This window comes from Mesoplodon densirostris, chromosome 5, assembly GCF_025265405.1.
Source record: "Mesoplodon densirostris isolate mMesDen1 chromosome 5, mMesDen1 primary haplotype, whole genome shotgun sequence".
Classification (NCBI taxonomy): Eukaryota; Metazoa; Chordata; class Mammalia; order Artiodactyla; family Ziphiidae; genus Mesoplodon; species Mesoplodon densirostris.
Genome location: NC_082665.1, coordinates 97,205,134 through 97,228,001, shown reverse-complemented (window position 1 = coordinate 97,228,001; position 22,868 = coordinate 97,205,134). Strand labels below are relative to the sequence as shown.

At 34.8% G+C, this 22,868-nt stretch overlaps 1 protein-coding gene across 4 annotated transcripts in view; it reads right to left on the bottom strand.

Moving 5' to 3' along the window:
• Window positions 1-6,280: 6,280 nt before the first annotated feature.
• NLGN1 (neuroligin 1) overlaps window positions 6,281-22,868 on the bottom strand; it is a 761,874-nt gene continuing 745,286 nt past the window's right edge. For all 4 annotated transcript variants that reach the window (XM_060099144.1, XM_060099143.1, XM_060099146.1 and 1 more), the window contains 3 exons: window positions 14,571-14,783; window positions 10,368-11,157; window positions 6,281-9,570 (listed from right to left, as the gene is read on the bottom strand). In XM_060099144.1, coding sequence (XP_059955127.1) covers window positions 8,748-9,570; window positions 10,368-11,157; window positions 14,571-14,783 — 1,826 coding nt within the window. In that variant the 3' untranslated portion in view covers window positions 6,281-8,747. The remainder of the gene's footprint in view (window positions 9,571-10,367; window positions 11,158-14,570; window positions 14,784-22,868) is intronic.

Below are 22,868 nucleotides of genomic sequence, written 5' to 3'. Positions count from 1 at the left end.
ATTCTTTTGCTTCGAAATGATCTTGGACATTCTTGACATTTACTCATCTAAGGTCTGGAAAGAAACAAACATACTCTGCTGCAATTTTGATTAGAGTAGTTTGGATTCATGGATAAATTTGAAACTTATTTTTATTTACTTCAGTTATCTCATAAAGCAGACATACTGTGCTCCCATGGAGCATTTCCAGAGAAGTTAAAAAAGAATATATATATATTCTCCTCCACGTCCAGACATAGGCAATGCACATTTGTACCTGTTCATATATGAATGGAATATTTGTAGAAATATATATAAAAACTAGTAACTGCCAATGTTTCTGGGGAAGGAATTGAGATCTGAAGTGAGACAGATGTTTACTTTTCACTGTAAAATATCTTAAACTATTTCAAATTTTCTACTTTGTTCATGAGGTAGTTTTTCTATTAAATGATCTCATTTGAAGAGTACAGTTGTCTGGCCTAAGCCAGATATCTTCTATCTGTGATATCTTCTACCATTTACCACAAAGCTCTAGCCACTCAGAAATCTTTAAATAGAAGTTCTAGGGTAATTACCCTAATTTTCTTACTAAAGATGACTATGATGTCATTCAAATATTTTAAATGGCAGAAAATCAATTCTTCAAATTTATCTGATAATGTCTCAGGCTATGTGTGTAAACAAGATGAAGAATTAATCATTTGATTGCTAGTAATGGGTGAAAAAGGCTATGTTTTATTCACTTTTCTATCACAAATAGCTCAGTGACTTGTATGTAAATGATCCTTAATAAGTATCTTTTAAAGAATGAATTAATGAATAAGTGCATAGAAAATTATTGATAGGTACTTTGAGGGTGGTGTGTGGTGGTTTGTTGTGGGGTGTAAATACAGAACCTAGAATATAGCAAGTGCTCAGCAAATATATCTATTGCTTTTCTCAGTACTATACATACTACTTCTATTCCTATTACTCCAGAGCTTTGTCCTCAACTTAACTCTGGACAGTATTTTTTGTTAATGATCTGGGTAAAGATAGAAGGATGTTCATCATTTTAATGGATTTCACTCCTCTTGGATGGAAAGAACTTCATAGGCTAGAACAATGTGCTGAATCTAATGAAGTTTCATTTAATAGTGTTCAGTAACCTAAAGATGAGGTAAAACTCAAATTGTCAAGGACAGGGTGAAGGTAGAATTTCCTTAATGGCTGTATGTGTAAGATTTTAAAGAGTCTTAGTAGGGAGTATGTCTCAGCCTGAATTACTAGTGTGCTATGGCCACTAAAGAAGATGATACTATCATAGATTATATTTTAAAAAATATTTTCTACAGTGAGGACACTTATAGTGGTGTTCTATGAAGCAAAGATCAACCTATACTTGAAACACTTGTTATGTTCAACTCTTGACATCATACTTCCTGAGAAACTTAGTTTGGTAAGATATTCAAAAAAGTGTTCAGAATGGTGTATTGAAAATAGAAATTCTTCCTTTGAGAAGAGAATGACTCATGGAAGATAGAACAGCTGTTTATAAATATTTAAAAGGAAGTCAGATGATGGAGACTTTATGACTTTTAGGGAAAAAAAAAGAACAATAGATCAGTATAAGGAAGAAATTCCAAATGGTCCCAAATGTAGCCAGCTGCTTTAGAATTCCAGACTCATGGTATTGTGCAATGATAGGGTTCACAACCACATGTTAGGATTGTAGTGGAGGATTAAGGAATTAGTTACGTGGTTGGATCAGGTGAGATTTAAGCTGAGTATTTCATATTCCATGATCTATTTTGGCCTAATATAGGGTGACTTCAGATATGGCCATATTTATTATTAGGAAGGATTATTGTACACCTGCCTCTGTTGATGGACTTGCTCAATAGAATTCATATAATATTGTGGGAACTCAACAAATGTTGTTTTATCTTTACTATTTTTAGACTTATCAAATAGATAAAACAAGATGTTGCATAATGATGTGATATAGTTGGTAGCACAAAAGGTTTAAGTGTTTAAAACTATTCCTAGTGTGGCAATAATTATTATTGGGTAAATCACAGAGTTGGTCCATGTGTCTAACACTCAGTACATTGTCTGGCACACGTTGGGCACCACTTGTTGGGTGAATGGATGGCTAACTCCTCTCATTGCTTGATTGGTGATCAATAGCTTCCAACCTGCCCAAAGCACCATTTATTTAATTCACCTTAAGACTTTCCCCACAAATTCTACATCTTGAAGAAGGGGGCATAAATAATAATGGGAGAAGGCATGGGAATGGAAGCTGCAGGAACTGGTGGGGAGACCTCTGGCAGTGCAGCGGAAGTCAGCTCTGAGAGTGAAGCTGAGTATTTTCAGGAGAGAAATAGAAATGTTTAAGAGGAGATTCAAGACAACTCTCCAGGATGGGGGCAGTAGAGAAAGTACTTCAAATTATGGTACCCCACTAGAAAATATTGCTTTCATATGAACATTTATAGAATATATTTGGGACATTTCTTTTGAACTCAAAAATAACATTCTGTAACCTGTAAGGAAATGTAAAAATGTAATGAAAAAATGTAATCATATAAAACAACATGAAATACTACTAAACATCAAAATCCTTTTGTGGAAAGTGAAACTCTTAGAATGTGTTTTTGAACTGTTTGATTATTTGGTACTGATGGCTATATGTGGTCACAGAGACCAGCAAGGCAATGACAATTCTATTTAGCAGTTTGAAAATATTGGTCTTTAGACCATGCATGGGGAAATTCTATGATGTTCTAATTGTTTACTGTACTCTTATCTTGGATGATAGTCAGATGAGAGATGTCCACACTTCATTTAGTCTTCCCTACAAAAATCATTATTGATTAGATTGTACAAGACTAGAAATATATATCTCTAGATTTTATTTTTGTTTGTTTCTAGTGACACAATTTGACAAAGACTTGTATCAATGATTAACTTTTGTGCCTCTTCCTAAATATTATGAATCTTGTTCTCTAAGGACAATAGATTATGGTTTAAAGGGATTTATTTAAATCCCTTTGTGCTCTTTCTAAGTAACTGTCCGTATATCTCTGCTTTAAAAAAAAAACTATTTGGAAGCAAGAAGTCATTAATTAAAAATTGAGAAGTTTTTCTTCCTTTCTTTCTCCCTCTTTCCTCACTCCTTCCCTTTTTCCTTTTCTCTTCCTCCTCCCGCTTTCCTCTCTCTTTTCTGACAAGCTGTGTAACAACTGTACCCAAGTTCCCAAACTTTACTCTCTAAATTCTTTCCCTGCCTTCACCAAGAGGTGAACAGACCATAAAATATCATTTCCATCAAATCAGAACTGTCAGCACATGTGTGGGCAAGAGAAAGAAGTTGCAAGGGAACATTTATCTTGGAAATGTTTTTGTGTGTGTCAAACAGAGATGAAATTACTTCTGAGTTTAAAAATGGTCAACACAACTTGGAAAACATGGCAATATTTATTTGTGATAATAAACCTGTTTTTAATGAAATCCATGGATGTCCAAACACAAACTGAATCATGACAACCCAATGGCCTTTTGTTACAAAAAACATGACATATGTCCCATTAATTTGCTAAATGATACGAGTGCAGAGAAGGATGAATCAAAAACACTAAAATCCTTTTAAACACACCATCTAATATAGATATCAATTCTGGAAATGGCATTCAAAAATAGTTCCTCTGCTTTAATTTCACTTGCTGATTTTTTGTTACTGTACTTTTACAAATTTCTTTAAAGCTCTAATTGTCATCATTCATTTCAACACAAAACTGCTAGCACTTTGGCTTGACTTTTCATAGAGGACTAAATTCTATCACACTAATACATATGTAGGGAGGTATACAATGTCATTTGGAAATATATGAGTCTGAAAGGGCCATCATAAATATCCTACAAACCATATAGTTCATAGGCTATATATACCACATGGTATATATGATGGTTGACTAGAAAATTACATACCTGTCTGATTTGATTGTCCTAACAACTTCAGACTTCTTTTACATTAAAATTACTTATTTGGCAAAAAATGTTTAAGTTTGCTAGAGATTTAAGTTTCCACACGTACAATTAAATCAAAGGCCCAAATAATTGTTGCTTTTCAAAAATTCACCTTGCTCTTTTCCAGAAGTCATTTGGACCATTTGATAACATACAAAAATCAAACTAAATGCAAGAAAAGACCTTTCTAAATAAATTTTTCTTATTGTTAACTTATAACATGGTCACCCTATTATAACTTTTAAATTGAATTATTAGGATCTGCAAATTTAAAAAAGGCAATAATCTTCATAAATAAAATCCTAGAAAGAAAGGCACTTATGCCCTGCACATGGTTATTCCAGTCTGTAGATGCTACAACCCTTTTCAAATGGAACTCGTTTCTGGCCTGCATACAAATACAGCAAAGTGCCAGAATAAAATCAAATCAGAATGCTTATGAAAAATAATCAAGTTTGTTACCAAATGTTTCACATCAGTAGGAAATTTCTTTAGAGACTTCTGATGGAAATTTGAAGTGTATGCTGTTATATCAAGTGCAGGAGAGGTATAAGGCTGTTGGAGAAATTCCCTTAGTTTCTTGACTAAAAAGCCAAAACAATTGTTGTAACAAAAAGCTTGACAAGATAACTAAATGAATGATAACAAAATCTCATCAGGGAACTGCCCATTAATTGAATTTATTTGGGAGCATGTTTCACATGTATAACAAAATTATCTAATTTTCACTCATATTAAAAAGTGATAGTCTATAACAATCAATTACTAGAAATGAAGGGAAAGACCAGTACTTTGAACCAATAACACAGAAGAAAACAAATATCAAAGAACTGCCACCATATTCGACAGCTTCCTAAGAATTCCATTCATCATTTTGCCCTATGAAAATATTTCTGTGAAACTCGCCAAAGAAAAGAATCCCAGTAATTTCTATGTAGTAGTGTCTTTAAAGCTGGAACACAAAACCACATTCTCTGAATCCTTTCACTACATTAACATGTGTCAGTATAAGTATGCCAACAGGTGAAATAACTGAGAATAATACGTTATAGATAAAACAATTGAGTTTTGGTATTTCTTTTCTGTAAGAAGATTAGTGCCATCCTTGTTTTCTTCTTTAGTATTATGTATGGTTGATTGTTTTAAAAAATTTTGTTGCTGTTTTTGTTATACAGCTTAAAAAAATGAATTAAAGAATTGTTATGGTCAAGTTTTAAATTTGAAATGAAGAATGAAATAATCTATACTTCACTCAGATTTTCTACTTTGAGCTATTAGCATGATCTCTCCAGATTCAAATTGGGTATTTTTAATGCTTTAGCACATGACTTTCCAATTTCCTAAAGTTAATAATGAAACTCATGATATATCTGTAGCAGTCAACTAGATTTTGTTCACAGTCAACATATTCAATAAAAATTTAAAACTATGAGATCTGTCACTCATATTGCTAATGCCATCCTCTAAAACAACATTAATCTGTTGGTAAACATTTGGCAAGAATTTTGTATACTAGCAAGACAATGAAATAAAGTCAATTTTGGCTTAATGTTTGTATAAATTGTAAGCAGCCTTGACTATTTGCAGTTTCATCAGAGGCAGGAAAATCTGAAGTAACAAGTGATGACAGAAATATTCTTTTAATTTTGCAACTTTTTTTCTAAAGAAAATTATCATCTTAATAAATACACTTTAAACATATTGAGTAAAATTTCATAGCAATATTCAAAATATTTCTTGCATTTAAAATTTATGTTTCAGCTTTAAAAACAGTTCTTAATGTTCTATTTATTGTGAGACATCATTTTACATTAAGAAAAATAGTTGTTGTAATTGTAAAACTAGCAACTAACACTCATTTACAATGACTTCATCATGACCTGAAACAGTAATAAAACTTAGAGCTGCTTTATCTTCCACAAAGTTGATGCTACATTAATTTAAAAAAAAAAAGAATAGGGTTATGTTTTGTTTTCCTAAATCATTTCCCTAAATTAGTATAAAATAGATGTCTGTTATGGTATAGCTATGTAGATCAAGTAATAGATATGTTTAGAGCAACAGATAGGTAGATAGATATAAATATGGCCATCATTAAAATATAATAGAATGGTTTTGCTAAGTGAAGTAATGCATATGAAAAATTTCATTTATATCTTATTTTGTTGTCATTTCTATTTCTGTTTTTATCTCTTGTTTAATCAATACAGTAAAAGACAGTTTTCTGATTAAACAATATTTCAGATGTTAAACAATTCTTTTTATTTGTTTACATTGGCAGCTCACAGTCTAAAAGCATAACCAATCAGGCAAAAACTGCATGTAGACTGCTCTGGATTTTGAAGACTTTTTGCTTCTAATAGTTTTTTATTTGAAGTTATGGAGCAACATCTACATTTTACTGATAGTTAATAATTGGGAAGGGGAATTATAAGTAAACAAATTCCTTGAAAGAGGAGATTTTTCTCTTTAGTGTTAGCTTAATGTCTTGCTCAGCACTTTAAAATTTTCTTAGAAGGATAACTTTCTAACCACTACTTTATGATAATTTAATCACCTTTATATTGTGAACCTAGCTGTTCTATTTCATGAATATTGCACAGTTATTTCCAATAGACCTGTTTCTTGATGATCAGAATTGGAACCTGTGTTTCTAACTGAAATCAATTGGCACATTTTATTTCCACACCACTTTCGCATAAGAGGTATTTAAAAATACAGCGCTAATATTTTTTCATGAGTTCCTGGGCTTAAAAATTCAAAATATTAAAGTTTCATCAGTTTCATCTTAGATGAGACTTGCCTTTAAATACACGATGTGTTTTCTGTAGAAGTTACCTATATGTCTTCAAAAACCTGACTTGTCTAGAAAAATGGCTCTCTGAGACAGTCATGTTTCTTTTTCTGTTGTTGTTGTTGTTCTTGTTTTTTTAAAAAAAGACAAAACAGCAATAAACATTTTAGCTCTTTAATGAGCAAAGATCATGTCTCTTAGCATTGGACTAATAGTCATTATTATCTTTATTTCACGCAATGACCAGTGACATGGCCAAGATGTACAAAGTTGTTTCCATCAAGTAGTATACAATTTTTTTTTTGTATAATAAGCTTTCATTCTTGAAAAAGAGTAACTGAAAAGAAAGGTTTCTGTTACTGCAGTTAGTTTGTCAGAGAAAGTTCTTTGCATTATCTTACAAACTATCAAAATTGCTAGTCATCTGAAAAAATGTAAAAAAAAATCACATAACTTTAGTCTAATAGAAATATAGTACAGGTAAGAGAGAAAGTATTTTTCAGGATGTGCTCTTTAAGTCCATCTCAATTTTTTTTAATACAAATGTACATCTGATTACATATACAAACATTTGGAAAGGTCTGTGATATACTGTTACTGGTAAACAACAGGGGGATGAAGAGTTTCCTGTGGTCTTAGAATATTCATTTAAAATCACGCGCATGTGTAAGACTAAAATCCTCCAGGTGTTGATTCTCCTTCTAGGTTTTGCATCTACATTGCACTCTACTGAGATTGCGTGAATAAATTCCAGTGAATGAACCTCAGTGAGAAAGATAAGTGACGTGAGAAGGGACATAACTTTATATTGAGTTATTATTAGTAAACATTTTGTCATGCAACATGAGTAAATCAATGAACTGAGAACTGTAATCAGAGTGGTAATTTGGGGCATCCTTATATCATAAAAGACTAGTAAGTAACTCTTTGGACACACTTCACCTTACCAAAAGGAACAAAATACAGAGTAAAAAAAACCACAGCAAAGTATAGATACTGTAACACAGGTCCAATTAGGGTTATATTTCCATGAAGTACTTAGATGGGAATGAAAAGAATATTAAAAACATAGGAATTTTTTTTCTGGGATTCATATCAGCGAGTATTCACCACTATACCTATAGTTTCTTCAAATACCTTTCATAACTAATTCCGTCTATTATCAAAACTACTGTGGATTATTTTATTGTAATTACTTTTGCCCCTTAAAATCTTCTTTAGGTTCTGCCAATTGATGGAGGAAGCTTCTATTAAAAACTCCAATGGGATGAGAAGAATTTTAATTACGGCTTAATCAGCAGCACAGCCACCAAGCATATAAATTATCATGCACATCGTGCTAAAAATATCCAGTTTCCTTTATCCCCGCAACTTTATACTGACAGCACTTATGTGATAATGTTGTACCTGCCAGTCTTTAAACTTCATTGTTTTACTGGCAAATTTCAGCATAAGCCTCCGCTAAGGCCATTAACAGCACTGGTGTTTTGTGTACTTATCCAAATATGTAAATATGGTCTACACAATAAAACAGCTCCAAATAAAAACTGGTGAAAATTATCTGACATTCCATTGGTGTGTCCCTTGTGCATATTCATGGTTGTTTTTTTAATTTTTTATATTTTATATTTCAGACATAGTTCTTTCCTGTTTGGTGTTCCACATGCCTAATTCCATCATGTAACATAAACCTTCAAAAAATTAATTCTTGAATGTGAATGAAAAAGTATCATTCAGAACAATTGCTTCAAGCAATTGAAATTCATTTTTAAAGTTGATTTGTGTATATATGTACAATTCATGTTTTTTTCAAAGCCCCCAAAGTTCTTGATATGTATATTCACATAATATTCCTCCTTATTTAAATAGTAAGCGTCTTGTAGGTTGAAAGCCAAGGAATCTTCAGTAATCTTTTACTGCAATCCATCAAAAAAAAATAGAGTTTGCTTCTCTTATCTGGCTATACCCTGGTTGTTGAATGTGAGTGGGGGTGGGGATGAGGATGGGGCAGAGTATTGTTCTGTCCTCCGGTAAATGTATTGAATGTGTGTAAGGGTTGAATCCCTGGTATAGTGTTGGGAATCATTGTAATGGTGTTGGGTGTCATTAAGGGAACATCATCAGGTGACCTCCTCATAGCTAGTGTGTAATCTGGGGGGCAGGCGGTCCGAAGAACCACCTCATGTGGATGGATGGACTCACATTCATGATCCAAATCGGTGTGCTTCATTTGGAGGGACATGATCTCCTCTTCTTGTGCGTGGGTCAGATCATTCGTAGTCGTGCGCTGAGGGCTGCATCTCCTGTGAACATCATGTCTCCTCTTATCCTTTTTGTAGTACAGGGCTGCAAAGGCCAAGATGTTCAGAAACAGCAGTGATGCTCCAACTGCAATAGTGACGCTCAGCTCTGTTGAGTAGTCCCTTTGATCCACTGAAAATGGGCTCGGTTGTTGTTTGGGATCATCCTGCTTGGCAGTGGGAAAGGCTGATGTGACAGATACAGAATTTTTTCTCGTAGGTCTGAAAGTGATGTCAGTTGATGGCACTTTAGTTGTTGTCGAGGTATACTGAGAAATGTCATTGAGATTATGCAGATGAGGTACCAGCTCCAACCAGAGGTTTACTTTATTGGCTCTGTAATGTTCTTTAACTCTTGGTTTTAATCCAATATGAAGATAAAGTTGGTCTTTCTGGGAATATCTGGTCCATGCTACTTCTTCAAAGCGGTTGGGTTTGGTATGGATGAATTTTGTGTCTTGAGGGACTGGTTGATTTGGGTCACTAGAAAAGAGAAATTATGAGAAAAAATTGTTTTATTCTTTTAAAAATCAAAATAATACTGGTTTAACATCTAATTGAAGAGGGTGAACTCAGCCAGGCTTTAGACTGTGTTTTAACATAACTTGGGTCAATTTAGAAATATCAATCCCAGCTCAGGCAGGTTGTTGGATGATAATGTAGTATAAGTAAATCTCACATTCTTGTTCTCTCTACCCACGGGCTGCTATATACCCAAAGATTTAAAAATTCATGTACATATGAGTTGTCTCATAAGCAAGCTAGCAGAAACAGCATTGGAAAAACTTGGCATTTGGAATTGGCAGGTGAGGATTTGAGTCCTGATGCTGCTGTACACTAAACATATGAATATCTAGATAAAGCTCTTGTAGCCTAACGTCCCTTTTCTGTAAAATGGGATTATAGTATCTGAGCTGCTCACCTCACAAGGTGGTTGGGGGGATCAAAAGGCATACAGTACTGTAAATTGAAAAATCTTTATAAAATATTTGTCACTATTGAATAACAATAATAAGAAGTCCTGTGTAATTAAAAAAACAAGATAAATTTAATTACTGAGTAATGCAATAAAGGTATGACTGTTTTAAACTTTACAAAGGAAGAATAAAGCAGTGATTTTTTTGAAACACCACAAATATAAATTTTGAATAAAGGAACTTAATGTATAGTTGGTATTAATCTATTAAATTAAATCATTTGGACACAAAATATGTATTTTTTAAGTGCTTAAGAGGATATTTTAATTAAATTATAGCAAACTTCATTCCTTAGGTACGTACCCAGTTTTAGCAAAATTTGTCCAGTATGTCATTACGACTGCACTCAGCATCACATCATTTTTAGAGAAATTGCAAGGAAATAACTCTGTAGGTCCAATCATGGGGATTCCTAGTACGTAGGGAACCTCATCACCATGAGCTGCATCAGCCCAAGCTGGAACCTGATCTGTTTGGCAATGATGGTAAAAGGCATAGAAATATGTGGGTGAACCAAAGTTTGAGTGAAGATCTGCTGTAGCTACAGCTGGTGCCACCCACTGATGGTCCGTAAACAAAGCTAATAATGTCTTCCTTCTGGTTTCAGGGTTGTGACGGTCAGCCCAGTCAGTATACATGAATTTAATGGTTTCTCTCAAAACATCTTTGCCTTCAGGGTATCCATATAAGTTATCAACAAAATTAGAAACAGCAAAGTCAAAATCACTAGCGGAGATACCATCATCGCTATCTACTATATTTTCAACAAATTTTAACCCTTCCCCTTGGTTAACTCCTAACATTATATCATAGTTGAGAAACTCTCCTTGCTCCATCAATATCTGAGGATCATCTGGTATTACATCACCATCAATCACAGGTCCAAAGGCTATGTGGTATCGTGCTGGTTGAATATCTTGGTCAACAAGTTCTTTGTAAGGCTTCTTCTGTAAGCATTCCACTAACTCTACTGTATCTGAAACATTGCAACCAACTTTTGTGGCCAACATTCTGGCATATTTTGCAGGTTGGAAACTAACAGCCCAGCTGGAAAGGGCAGTTCCACTTTGAGCTATTGCTCGTTGAAAAAGTCCTATAGGAAAAAAACAAGAAAGAGTTTCAGATGACCTTTGAATAATGCTGTGGTAAAACAATAAAATCTGATATTTGAGACATGTCCCAGATATGACTCAAGAAACAGGGAGATAGAGACAGTTTTGCTTAAGAGAAGGTACGTAAAGTCATCCCCAGGGTATAATGAATTCGAGAGGTGGACCTTAGTCATCTGTTTTGAGTAGCAACTACTTTGGGATCAAGAGATCTAAATTGTGCAATGTCTCAAAAAGGCAGTAAGCAAGGAGAGGAGAGTGTGGAAATACTTGTGGCAAAAAGGCCCAAATATTTATTTGCTCATCATGTAAACACCTACGCTGTTACCATAGCCAACCAGATGCAGCTAACTCTCTCCCCTTTAATTCATCATCAGACTTTGTATTGTCTTTTGAGGATATTTCCTCCAATTTGGCTGCAAGCATCTTTCTTCAAAATGGCTCTGTGTGTTTGTTTTAATCAGATTTTATCTGAAAAATAATTGTTCAGACCTCACATAACTACTGGGGCTGGGAATTTGCTAATACCCTGGGGATGGCCCTAAAGGCACATGAAACAGAATATCACTTTAGACATATTCTTTCCAGTTCTTTATGTCAGACATAGTATGCTGAATATTCATCTTCCAGAAGAAGTTATAACATTTGAAGTATTTTCACTAGGTTAAAGAAAAAGCCATCAGCAGAAGGATTTAGTGGGGGGTGATTTAATTTTTTCCACTGTTGAATGTGCACTGCTATATTTTATCATAAAAATGAAAAGTACATGGTCCACTGCTTTTCACTTAATTACATTTAAGAATTATAAATCATGGTCCCATATGCAGCTTGATAAGAGCTGCATACCATTCAAATTTATAAATGAACTTTACTTATTAAGGTATTCTCTAATAAAATTCTTGTTTTAAAAATATAATTTATCTATTTTATTTAAAAACTTACATTTATTGTCAATTTCTAAATACAACTTTATAGTTCAGTTATTCAAACACATGCTCAATCATTCATATGTGTTAGTGTGTAAGAAGTCTTTCACAAAGGTGTTGAAGTAATGACTGTATTAGAAGCAAAGTTTTCATTTTTTCTCCAAACACATATATGTATTCAAAATGTCTGTAATATGTTCCTAGATAATTATAAAAATATTCAAAAAGTCAAACAATACTAATTTAAATTTGTTTTGGTTTCTGACATCTTTATGAACATATTTTCAGTTTGTTAGAGCAAAGTTTGCCAGAGCAAATAATATAAATACAAATAATTTTTAAAAAGTATATAGGCTATGTGTTTGTCAACATTTGCTCAGAGAAATATTGTACTGCTTAAAAACTTTATAGCTAAAATAAGATTTCTATAAGATTCTTTCCCATTTTAGGGACTTAATGCCATTAATTAAATATACCAAAAAAAGGTTTTAAGGACAATACACATCACATTTGAGATAGTCTGAAATATGCCATCTAGATGATACTGGGAAAAGACACATATTCTATTGTCAGCGAGAGTGCTTGTTATGTGTGGTTGACTCCTGATAGATACAGGCCTGAGCATTGTTGCAGCTCTGGGAAGTTCCCAGACCTTAAAGTCTATGTCTGCAATGGAGATAAAATTAGCCTGATGATTTCAAGACCTCTTCTGAGCATCTCCTTGTCAATTCAGGCAGCTTCGCTAATAGAGATAAACTTATGACTAGATCAAACATAAGTCCATTTATCTAGCCAGGCATGGACAGATTTCCTTGAAGAGTGTGATGGAATGCTATATTTTCAATTGTTTGCATAGCCATTTGCCACTGTTTACCACATTATGAGTTGATGAATAGCAATGCTAGCTGATGAACTAATTGATTCATCTCTTTATGCAATGCTAGTATTATACTGGCTGAAAATGGCTTTGGTGCCCATGTTCACTTTACATTTAGAAAAAGTTTTAGAAAAAATCAGTGCAAAGAGCACTTGAGACCAAATGATCCTAAGAAGTCTGAACAGATTGTCCAATGTTATCCTAGATAAGTATTGGCGTTAGTATAGTCCTCAGGCTAGAACAATCTAATCTGTTCAATTAAGAAAAACAACAGCAACGAAGTTTGTTATTTCAAAATAAGTCATTTCACTACAGACCAAACTCTCTATACAATTGAAAGAGTTCTCACACATGTGTCATTTTGTCATCTTGGTTCAGAACTCTACTAATATAAATGAGATGTTACATAAACTATGTCTATAAATTAATCTATAATAATATATGATCCTCCAAATATACAAACTCATTTAATGACTGTTATTTTGAAATCCCATATTAATGTGTCTTTGATACCAAAACCAAATATTCTATATCTAGTGCTCATATCATAAAACTCAGTCTTACAGATTAAGAAGCTTCATGAATTACAGTTGATGGTGTATACTTTCTTAATATATATAAAATGACGATGGAAAACCAGAAAATACAAGGTGGTCTATGCTGATGTATATTCTCTATTTTCCTGCCTATTGTGTATGTATAATGGAGAGAAAGTATTTGTTTTACAGACTTCTCCAACAAAACACCTCTGTTCTTGTGGATATTTCAAGTTAATAATGCTATAAGAATGGGTGACTAAACTCATGGTAAAATGGGAGTCCATCAAGACCAGCATGATAAGCCTTGGGCAGGCATTTTGGAAAAAGGATGTCAAGGCCAGAAAATGGAGACAAGAACAATATTTCATGGATTTAAGCAGCCTCAGCGCTCCATGCTGCTTTGCCAGGCTTCAGGGGAAAAAAAATTAACACTCTTGGAGTTGAAAATAGAAAAAGCACAAATTCAAACATATTTTTCTTTTTAATCAAAAGCTCTACTAGCGACCTTGATGCTTTGACAATTTTGGATCACACATGCAAAATAATCAAACATCCATTCTCTACTCAGACAACAAGTGAAAATCACATTTCCAGACAAACCAGCTTACAACTGCTTCCATATTTTCTTCATACTAGTAAAGGGTTTAAAACATCTACTATCTAGAAAACATTATATACAAGCCTTGCATTAAAAAAATAATTTAAAAAACACTTGTCTTTGATTTTGATTACTGAATAAACAGAGATAACAGAACTGTGAACATCTTTGATTTTCCCCAAAATCACCCTTTGGAGGAGAGGAAAGTAGTGTAATGTTAATTATTCTGAAGTGTGTTTGAAAGGGCATCCATACCAAGCTCCACAGGAGACAAAGAAAAGAGTTTGACAAAAATTTAAACATGCACAGAGGAGCCGAAGAAACAAAGTTTTAAACAGTTATTGAGTTCAACCTAACACTTAGTTTAGACAGAGAAATATATACAGAGCATCACATACTACTGATGATCGTGGCATGCAGACACCAAAATTGTCAAAATTTGCAACCTGCATAATACCTTTGGTTGAATTGCTCCAACGGTTACCTTCAGAATAATGGGATAAAGTCAGCAGATTGACACATGAACCCCCAGCACCAGATCCAAAAACAGTGATTCTTAAGGGGTCACCACCAAAGAATCCAATATTCTCACTAGTCCATCTTAAAGCCTGTATGAGATCAAGGAGTCCATAGTTTCCTTTTGCAGCCTGATCCCCTGTGCTCAAGAAACCTGGAAAACAGAAATAAAAAGACATCAAAGAACACCCTTTTGAGTTGACAGGAATCAAATAGACATCAAATTCAAATAAAATTGAAGCCTGTGTTCATCAAGATGAATACAGTCCAAGTTCTTTAGTAAAACTTTATTTCCCACCAGAATAACATAATTTACTTTAGGAAGAATAGCAGAGACTAAAATCTGAAAAATGACATTTATCTTCCCCAAATGTTCCCAAGTTATCCAGGTAACAGGTAACAGGGGACAGATAAAGAGAATGAAAACATTCTGAAAGACCTCAAGGGAGATATTCTAGGGGCCAAGTTACCTGGTGGAGATATTTGGGATAGTATCATGGGGTGTATGAGAATGTGTTTTTGCATAAATACTGTCAGTCCTCAAGTTGCTCGTGATCTAATATGGTTGGAATTTAAGGTATGTGTGGCAGAGTGGCAGGATATGACAGTATAGAGCAGGGGTATTTATGCATTTTCGTGCATAAAATTATACGCAACTCTTTGCATATATAGGTGTATGCACATTTGTATTGATGATGCCCCATGGTTAAGAATCACTGTACCTGACGTAATTTGAGGTTACATTTTAGAACGCCCTAAATGCTAAACTGAGGAGATCTGCTCAACTGGAAAACAGTGTAGAATATTTGAAGATTTTTGAAAAGTTGAGATTCATATTTCTCCAGTACTCAAAGCTCCATTTTATAGTGAATTTAATAATGAAAAGAAATATATGTTGAATAATAGAAAGAATGGAGGTGGTGAGACGTTACAAAGATCTAAACTGACAGAGTGGAAAAGGCAATTGAAGAAAAAAGGAGAAGAATGGTCTAAAATTAATGAAAAGAAACCTCAATTAAAATAGAACTGTGGGGCTTCCCTGGTGGTGCAGTGGTTGAGAGTCTGCCTGCCAATGCAGGGGACATGTGTTCGTGCCCCGGTCCAGGAGGATCCCACATGCCGCGGAGTGGCTAGGCCCGTGAGCCATGGCCACTGAGACTGCAGTGAGCCATGGCCACTGAGACTGCACGTCCGGAGCTTGTGCTCCGCGGTGGGAGAGGCCACAACGGTGAGAGGCCTGCGTACCGCAAAAAAAAAAAAAAAAAAAAAAAAAAAAAAAAAATATATATATATATATATATAGATAGATAGATAGATAGATAGATAGATAGATATAGATATATAGAATTAGGAGGTCAGAAAAGGAAGCGCTCATGCCCTATGACAATAGCAGAGCTCAGCAGGAAGAATGAAAACTTTCCTTGCATGGCAAGAACTCAGCCAATGAGAGACTCTCACAACCCAGCCAGTGAAAAGCCACCCTACTTCAAACTCTCAATTCCTCCAATGGACTCTTTGTTTACTACAGCCCTCCCAGCTTCCTTTTCCCCCTTTTAAAAAAGTTCTCCTCTCCTTGCTGTGAGGGGACTTGCATGTGGCTTGCCATGGTTGTAAACCCAAAGAGCAATTCTCTGTTGATCCCAAACAAACCCATTTTTACTGCAGAAATAGCTGGCAGTTTATTTATTTTAGTTCAACCTTTTGATAGCCTGCATGGGGATCAAGAGAAGACCCTTTATGACTTCCAGGTTGGTGGCAAACAAGTGTGATACCCTCATTGAGCCTGTTGTTACTCATTGCTTTTCTCGCCAAACCTGCAATTTAAGATTAAGTCTTTCTCCACTCAAGTGTCTGCCCTATTTGCATTTTTGAAGTCCTCCAGGTTTTACTGGGGATCTGTTGGGGTTTTTTTTTAATTTAATTTCATTTATTTTTTTATACAGCAGCTCCATATTAATCATCCATTTTATATACATCAGTGTATACATGTCAATCCCAGTCTCCAAATTCATCACACCCCCACCCCCACCCTCCCACTACTTTCCCCCATTGGTGTCCATATGTTTGTTCTCTACATCTGTGTCTCAACTTCTGCCCTGCAAACCAGTTCATCTGTACCATTTTTCTAGATTCCACATATATGCGTTAATATGCAATATTTGTTTTTCTCTGTCTGACTTACTTCATTCTGTATGACAGTCTCTAGATCCATCCACATCTCTACAAATGACCCAATTTCGTTCCTTTTTGTGGCAGAGTAATATTCCATTCTATATATGTACCACAACTTCTTTAACCATTCGTCTGTCAATGGGAATTTAGGTTGCTTCCATGACCTGGCTATTGTAAATAGTGTTGCAATGAACATTGGGGTGCATGTGTATTTTTGAATTATGGTTTTCTCTGGGTACATGCCCAGTAGTGGGATTGCGGGGTCATATGATAAGTCTATGTTTAGTTGTTTAAGGAATCTCCATACTGTTCTCCATAGTGGCTGTGTCAATTTATATTCCCACCAACAGTGCAAGAGGGTTCCCTTTTCTCCACACCCTCACCAGCATTTGTTGTTCATAGATTTTCTGATGGTGCCCATTCTAACTGGTGTGAGGTGATACCTCATTGTAGTTTTGATTTGCATTTCTCTAATAATTAGTGATGTTGAGCAGCTTTTCATGTGCTACTTGACAATCTGTATGTCCTCTTCGGAGAAATGTCTATTTAGGTCTTCTGCCCATTTTTGGATTGGATTGGATTGTTTGTTTTTTTAATATTGAGTTGCATGAGCTGTTTGTATATTTTGGAGATTAATCCTTTGCCCGTTGATTCATTTGAAAATATTTTCTCTCATTCTGACCGCTGTCTTTTCATCTTGCTTATGGTTTCCTTCGCTGTGCAAAAGCTTTGAAGTTTTATTAGGTCCCATTTATTTTTGTTTCTATTTCCATTACTCTAGGAGGTGGATCTAAAAAGATCTTGCTGTAATTTATGTCAAAGAGTGTTCTTGCTATGTGTTCCTCTAAGAGTTTTATAGTGTCCAGTCTTACATTTCGGTCTCGAATCCATTTTGAGTTTATTTTTGTGTATTGTGTTAGGGAGTGTTCTAATTTCATTCTTTTACATGTAGCTGTCCAGTTTTCCCAACACCACTTACTGAAGAGACTGTCTTTTCTCCATTGTATATCCTTGCCTCCTTTGTCATAGATTAGTTGACCATAGGTGCCTGGATTTATCTCTAGGCTTTGTATCTTGTTCCATTGATCTATGTTTCTGTTTTTGTGCCAGTACCATGTTGTCTTGATTACTGTAGCTTTGTAGTATAGTCTGAAGTCAGGGAGTCTGATTTCTCCAGCTCCACTTTTTTCGCTCAGGACTGCTTTGGCTATTCAGGGTCTTTTGTGTCTTCATACAAATTTTAAGATTTTTTGTTCTAGCTCTGTAAAAAGTGCCATTGGTAATTTGATAGGGATTGCACTGAATCTGTAGATTGCTTTGGGTAGTATAGTCATTTTCACAACATTGATTCTTCCAGTCCAACAACATGGTATATCTCTCCATCTGTTGGTATCATCTTTAATTTCTTTCAACAGTATCTTATAGTTTTCTGCATACAGGTCTTTTGTCTCCCGAGGTAGGTTTATTCCTAGGTATTTTATTCTTTTTGTTGCAGTGGTAAATGGGAGTGTTTCCTTAATTTCTCTTTCAGATTTTTCATCATTAGTGTATAGGAATGCCAGAGATTTCTGTGCATTAATTTTGTATCTTGCAACTTTACCAAATGCATTGATTAGCTCTAGTAGTTTTCTGGTGGCATCTTTAGGATTCTCTATGTACAGTATCATGTCATCTGCAAACAGGGACAGGTTTTTTTTCTTCTTTTCCAATTTGGATTCCTCTTATTTCTTTTTCTTCTCTGATTGTCATGGCTAGGACTTCTAAAACTATGCTGAATAATAGTGATGAGAGTGGACATCCTTGTCTTGTTCCTGATCTTAGAGGAAATGCTTTTAGTTTTTCACCATTGAGAATGATGTTTGTTGTGGGTTTGTCATATATGGCCTTTATTATGTTGAAGTAGGTTCCCCCAATGTCCGTTTTCTGGAGAGTTTTCTTTTTTTATCATAAACGGGTGTTGAATTTTGTCAAACCTTTTTCTGCATCTATTGAGATGATCATGTTGTTTTTCTTCTTCAATTTGTTAATATGGTGTATCACATTGAATGATTTGTGTATATTGAAGAGTCCATGCATCCCTGGGATAAATCTCACTTGGTCATGGTGTATGATCCTTTTAATGTGTTGTTGGATTCTGTTTGCTAGTATTTTGTTGAGGATTTTTGCATCTGTGATATTGGTCTCTAATTTTCTTTTTTTTGTAGTATCTTTGTCTTGTTTTGGTATCAGGGTGATGGTGGCCTCATAGAATAAGTTTGGGAGTGTTCTTTCCTCTGCAATTTTTTGGAAGAGTTTGAGAAGGATGGGTGTTAATTCTCTAAATGTTTGATAGAATTCACCTGTGAAGCCATCTGGTCCTGGACTTTTGTTTGTTGGAACATTTTTAATCACAATTTTAATTTCATTACTTGTGATTGGTCTGTTCATATTTTCTATTTCTTCCTGGTTCAGTCTTGGAAGGTTATACCTTTCTACAAATTTCTCCATTTCTTCCAGGTTGTCCATTTTATTGGCATACAGTTGCTTGTAGTAGTCTCTTAGGATGCTTTGTATTTCTGTGGTGTCTGTTATAACTTCTCCTTTTTCATTTCTAATTTTATTGATTTGAGTCCTCCCCTCTTTTTCTTGATGAGTCTGGCTAATGGGTTATCAATTTTGCTTATCTTCTCAAAGAACCAGCTTTTAGTTTTATTGATCTTTGCTATTGTTTTCTTTGTTTCTATTTCATTTATTTCTGCTCTGATCTTTATGATTTCTTTCCTTCTGCTAATTTTGGGTTTTGTTTGTTCTTCTTTCTCTAGTTCCTTTAGGTATAAGGTTAGATTGTTTATTTGAGATTTTTATTGTTTCTTGAGGTAGACTTGTATAGCTATAAACTTCCTCTTAGAACTGCTTTTGCTGAAAGCAGTTTTGAATCATTGTGTTTTCATTGTCATTTGTCTCTAGGTATTTTTTGATTTCCTCTTTGATTTCTTCAGTGATATTTTCGTTATTTAGTAATGTATGGTTTAGCCTCCATGTGTTTGTGTTTTTTATGTTTTTTCCCTGTAGTTGATTTCTAGTCTCATAGAGTTGTGGTCAGAAAAGATGCTTGATATGATTTCAATTTTCTTAAATTTAATGAGGCTTGATTTGTGACCCAAGATGGGATCTATCCTGGAGAATGTTTCATGCGCACTTGAGAAGAAAATGTAATCTGCTGTTTTTGGATGGAATGTCCTACAATAATCAGTTAAACCTATCTGGTCTATTGTGTCATTTAATGCTTCTGTTTCTTTATTAATTTTCTGTTTGGATAATCTGTCCATTGGTGTAAGTGAGGTGTTAACGTCCCCCACTATTATTGTGTTACTGTCTATTTCCTCTTTTATATGTGTTAGCAGTTGCCTTATGTTTGAGGTGCTCCTATGTTGGGTGCATATATATTTATAATTGTTATATCTTCTTCTTGGATTGATCCCTTGATCATTATGTAGTGTCCTTCCTTGTCTCTTGTAACATGCTTTATTTTAAAGTCTATATTATCTGATATGAGTATTGCTACTCCAGCTTTCTTTTGATTTCCATTTGCATGGAATATCTTTTTCCTTCCCTTACTTTCAGTCTGAATGTGTCCCTGTGTCTGAAGTGGGTCTCTTGTAGACAGCATATATACGGGTCTTATTTTTGTATCCATTGAGCAAATCTTTGTCTTTTGGTTGGAGCATTTAATCCATTCACGTTTTAGGTAATTATTGATATATATATATATTCCTATGACCATTTTCTTAATTATTTTTGGTTTGTTTTTGAAGGTCCTTTTCTTCTCTTGTGTTTCTCACTTAGAGAAGTTCCTTTAGCATTTGCTATAGGGCCAGTTTGGTGGTGCTGAATTCTCTTAGCTCTGCTTGTCTGTAAAGCTTTTGCTTTCTCCATCGAATCTGAATGAGATCCTGTCGGGTAGAGTAAACTTGGTTGTAGTTTCTTCCCTTTCATCACTTTAAGTATATCGTGCCACTCTCTTCTGGCTTATAGATTTTCTGGTGAGAAATCAGCTGTTAACCTTATGGGAGTTCCCTTGTATGTTATTTGTCATTTTTCCCTTGCTGCTTTCAATAATTTTTCTTTGTCTTTAACTTTTGCCAATTTGATTACTATGTGTCTCGGCATGTTTCTTCTTGGGTTTATCCTGTATGGGACACTCTGCAATTCCTAGACTTGGGTGGCTATTCCTTTCCCATGTTAGGGAAGTTTTTGACTCTAATCTTTTCAAATATTTTCTCGGGTCCTTTCTCTCTCTCTTCTCCTTCTGGGACCCCTAAAACGTGAATGTTTTTGCATTTAATGTTGTTCAGAGGTCTCTTAGGCTGTCTTCATTTCTTTTCATTCTTTTTTTTTTTATTCTGTTCTGCAGCAGTGAATTCCACCATTCTGTTTTCCAGGTCCACTTATCTGTTCTTCTGCCTCAGTTATTCTGCTTGATTCCTTCTAGTGTATTTTTCCCTTCAGTTATTGTGTTGTTCATCTCTGTTTGTTTGTTCTTTAATTCTTCTACATCTTTGTTAAACATTTCCTGCATCTTCTCAATCTGCCTCCATTGTTTTTCCGAGGTCCTGGATCATCTTCACTATCCTTATTCTGAATTCTTTTTCTGGAAGGTTGCCTATCTCCACTTCATTTAGTTGTTTTTCTGGGGTTTTATCTTGTTCCTTCATCTAGTACATAGCCCTCCGCCTTTTCATCTTTCCTATCTTTCTATGAATGTGGTTTTTGTTCCGCAGGATTGTAATTCTTCTTGCTTCTGCTGTCTGCCCTCTGGTGGATGGGTCTATCTTATTGGGGATCTATTTTATGGCTTTGTTCTCTGGCTAAGACTTTATTCTGTATGCAAGTACTTGTTTGGCACTTATGCCTGATTTTTGAAATTGGGCTTTTTGAATTGGAACTGTGATTACCTTCGGCAGGATTCCTTTTGGAACAGGGCTGGCTGTTTGTCCTGGAATTGCCTAGCTTTTTGTCCATCCTTCAGGAACAGGGGCTGTATCTTTAGAACTGTGCCAGTTCAGCCTTTGACCCAATTCCTTTTGTAATAGGGGTGTTCTATTGGCACTGCACTATTAAGCCTTCAGCCTGACTCCCTTTAAACTGGGCTGCTTCATTAAAGCTGTACTTAGTAGACTTTGGTTTGGCTCCCTCTGGACTAGACTGTTCCTTTTGAACTGGCTGTTATTAGGCCTGCAGGCTGTTTGAGCTCTTTGAGTTGCTTGAGCTGTTTAGGCTGTTTGAGCTCTTTGAGTTGCTTGAGCTGTTTAGGCTGTTTGAAAATGATTCTTTTACTCTAGGTTGAAACCTCTGAAGAATGGGATCCCAGTTAACTAAACATTTTGAGCATGCCCCACTTACAGGAACCTTGACCAATTTTATGTTTAAAAACTATGGTCCTTTTATTCAAACAGAAAGTCACAAAAATTATAATCATCCTCATCAGTTCACTCAGTCCCATTTAATTAATTTTTTTTTCATCTTGATCTTTTGTTAGCACTTTTATGAATTCATCAATTTTCCATTAGAGTTCTGAAAATGTTTATTCATTCAGTTCAGCAGTATAGTCAGTTACCAGAAACCTGTACTTGTCAGAGTCTGTTCAATGAACTCCTTGAAGATGAAACCCTTTTATAGGAAAATATTTGCAAAAGCATCAGAGTACAGCCAGAACTGTCTGTAAATGACAAGAGACTTTAAAATGACCACAGTTAAAGATTTGATGAAAGTTCATAATAATGCAATTGACAACAGAGGCAAAAAATATACAAATCAATTTTCACTGCAAAGTAAAGGAGCTGTTACAGTGGAGGATTACTGGACTGAATGTCAACATTATGACATAGTATGAGTGTGTTTTGTGTTTGATAATTGCAATCATTGTTGCTTTTGTTGTGGTCATCCATTTACAATGCTTTGTGTCAGTTTATTTATCTCTTGTAAAAATAAAATACAGTGTCTGTGTGTGTGAAAAAATATAAAAATAAAAAATAAAAAAACCCCGAAAACTATGGTCCTTCCTCACGTACATTTCTAACTAATGGAC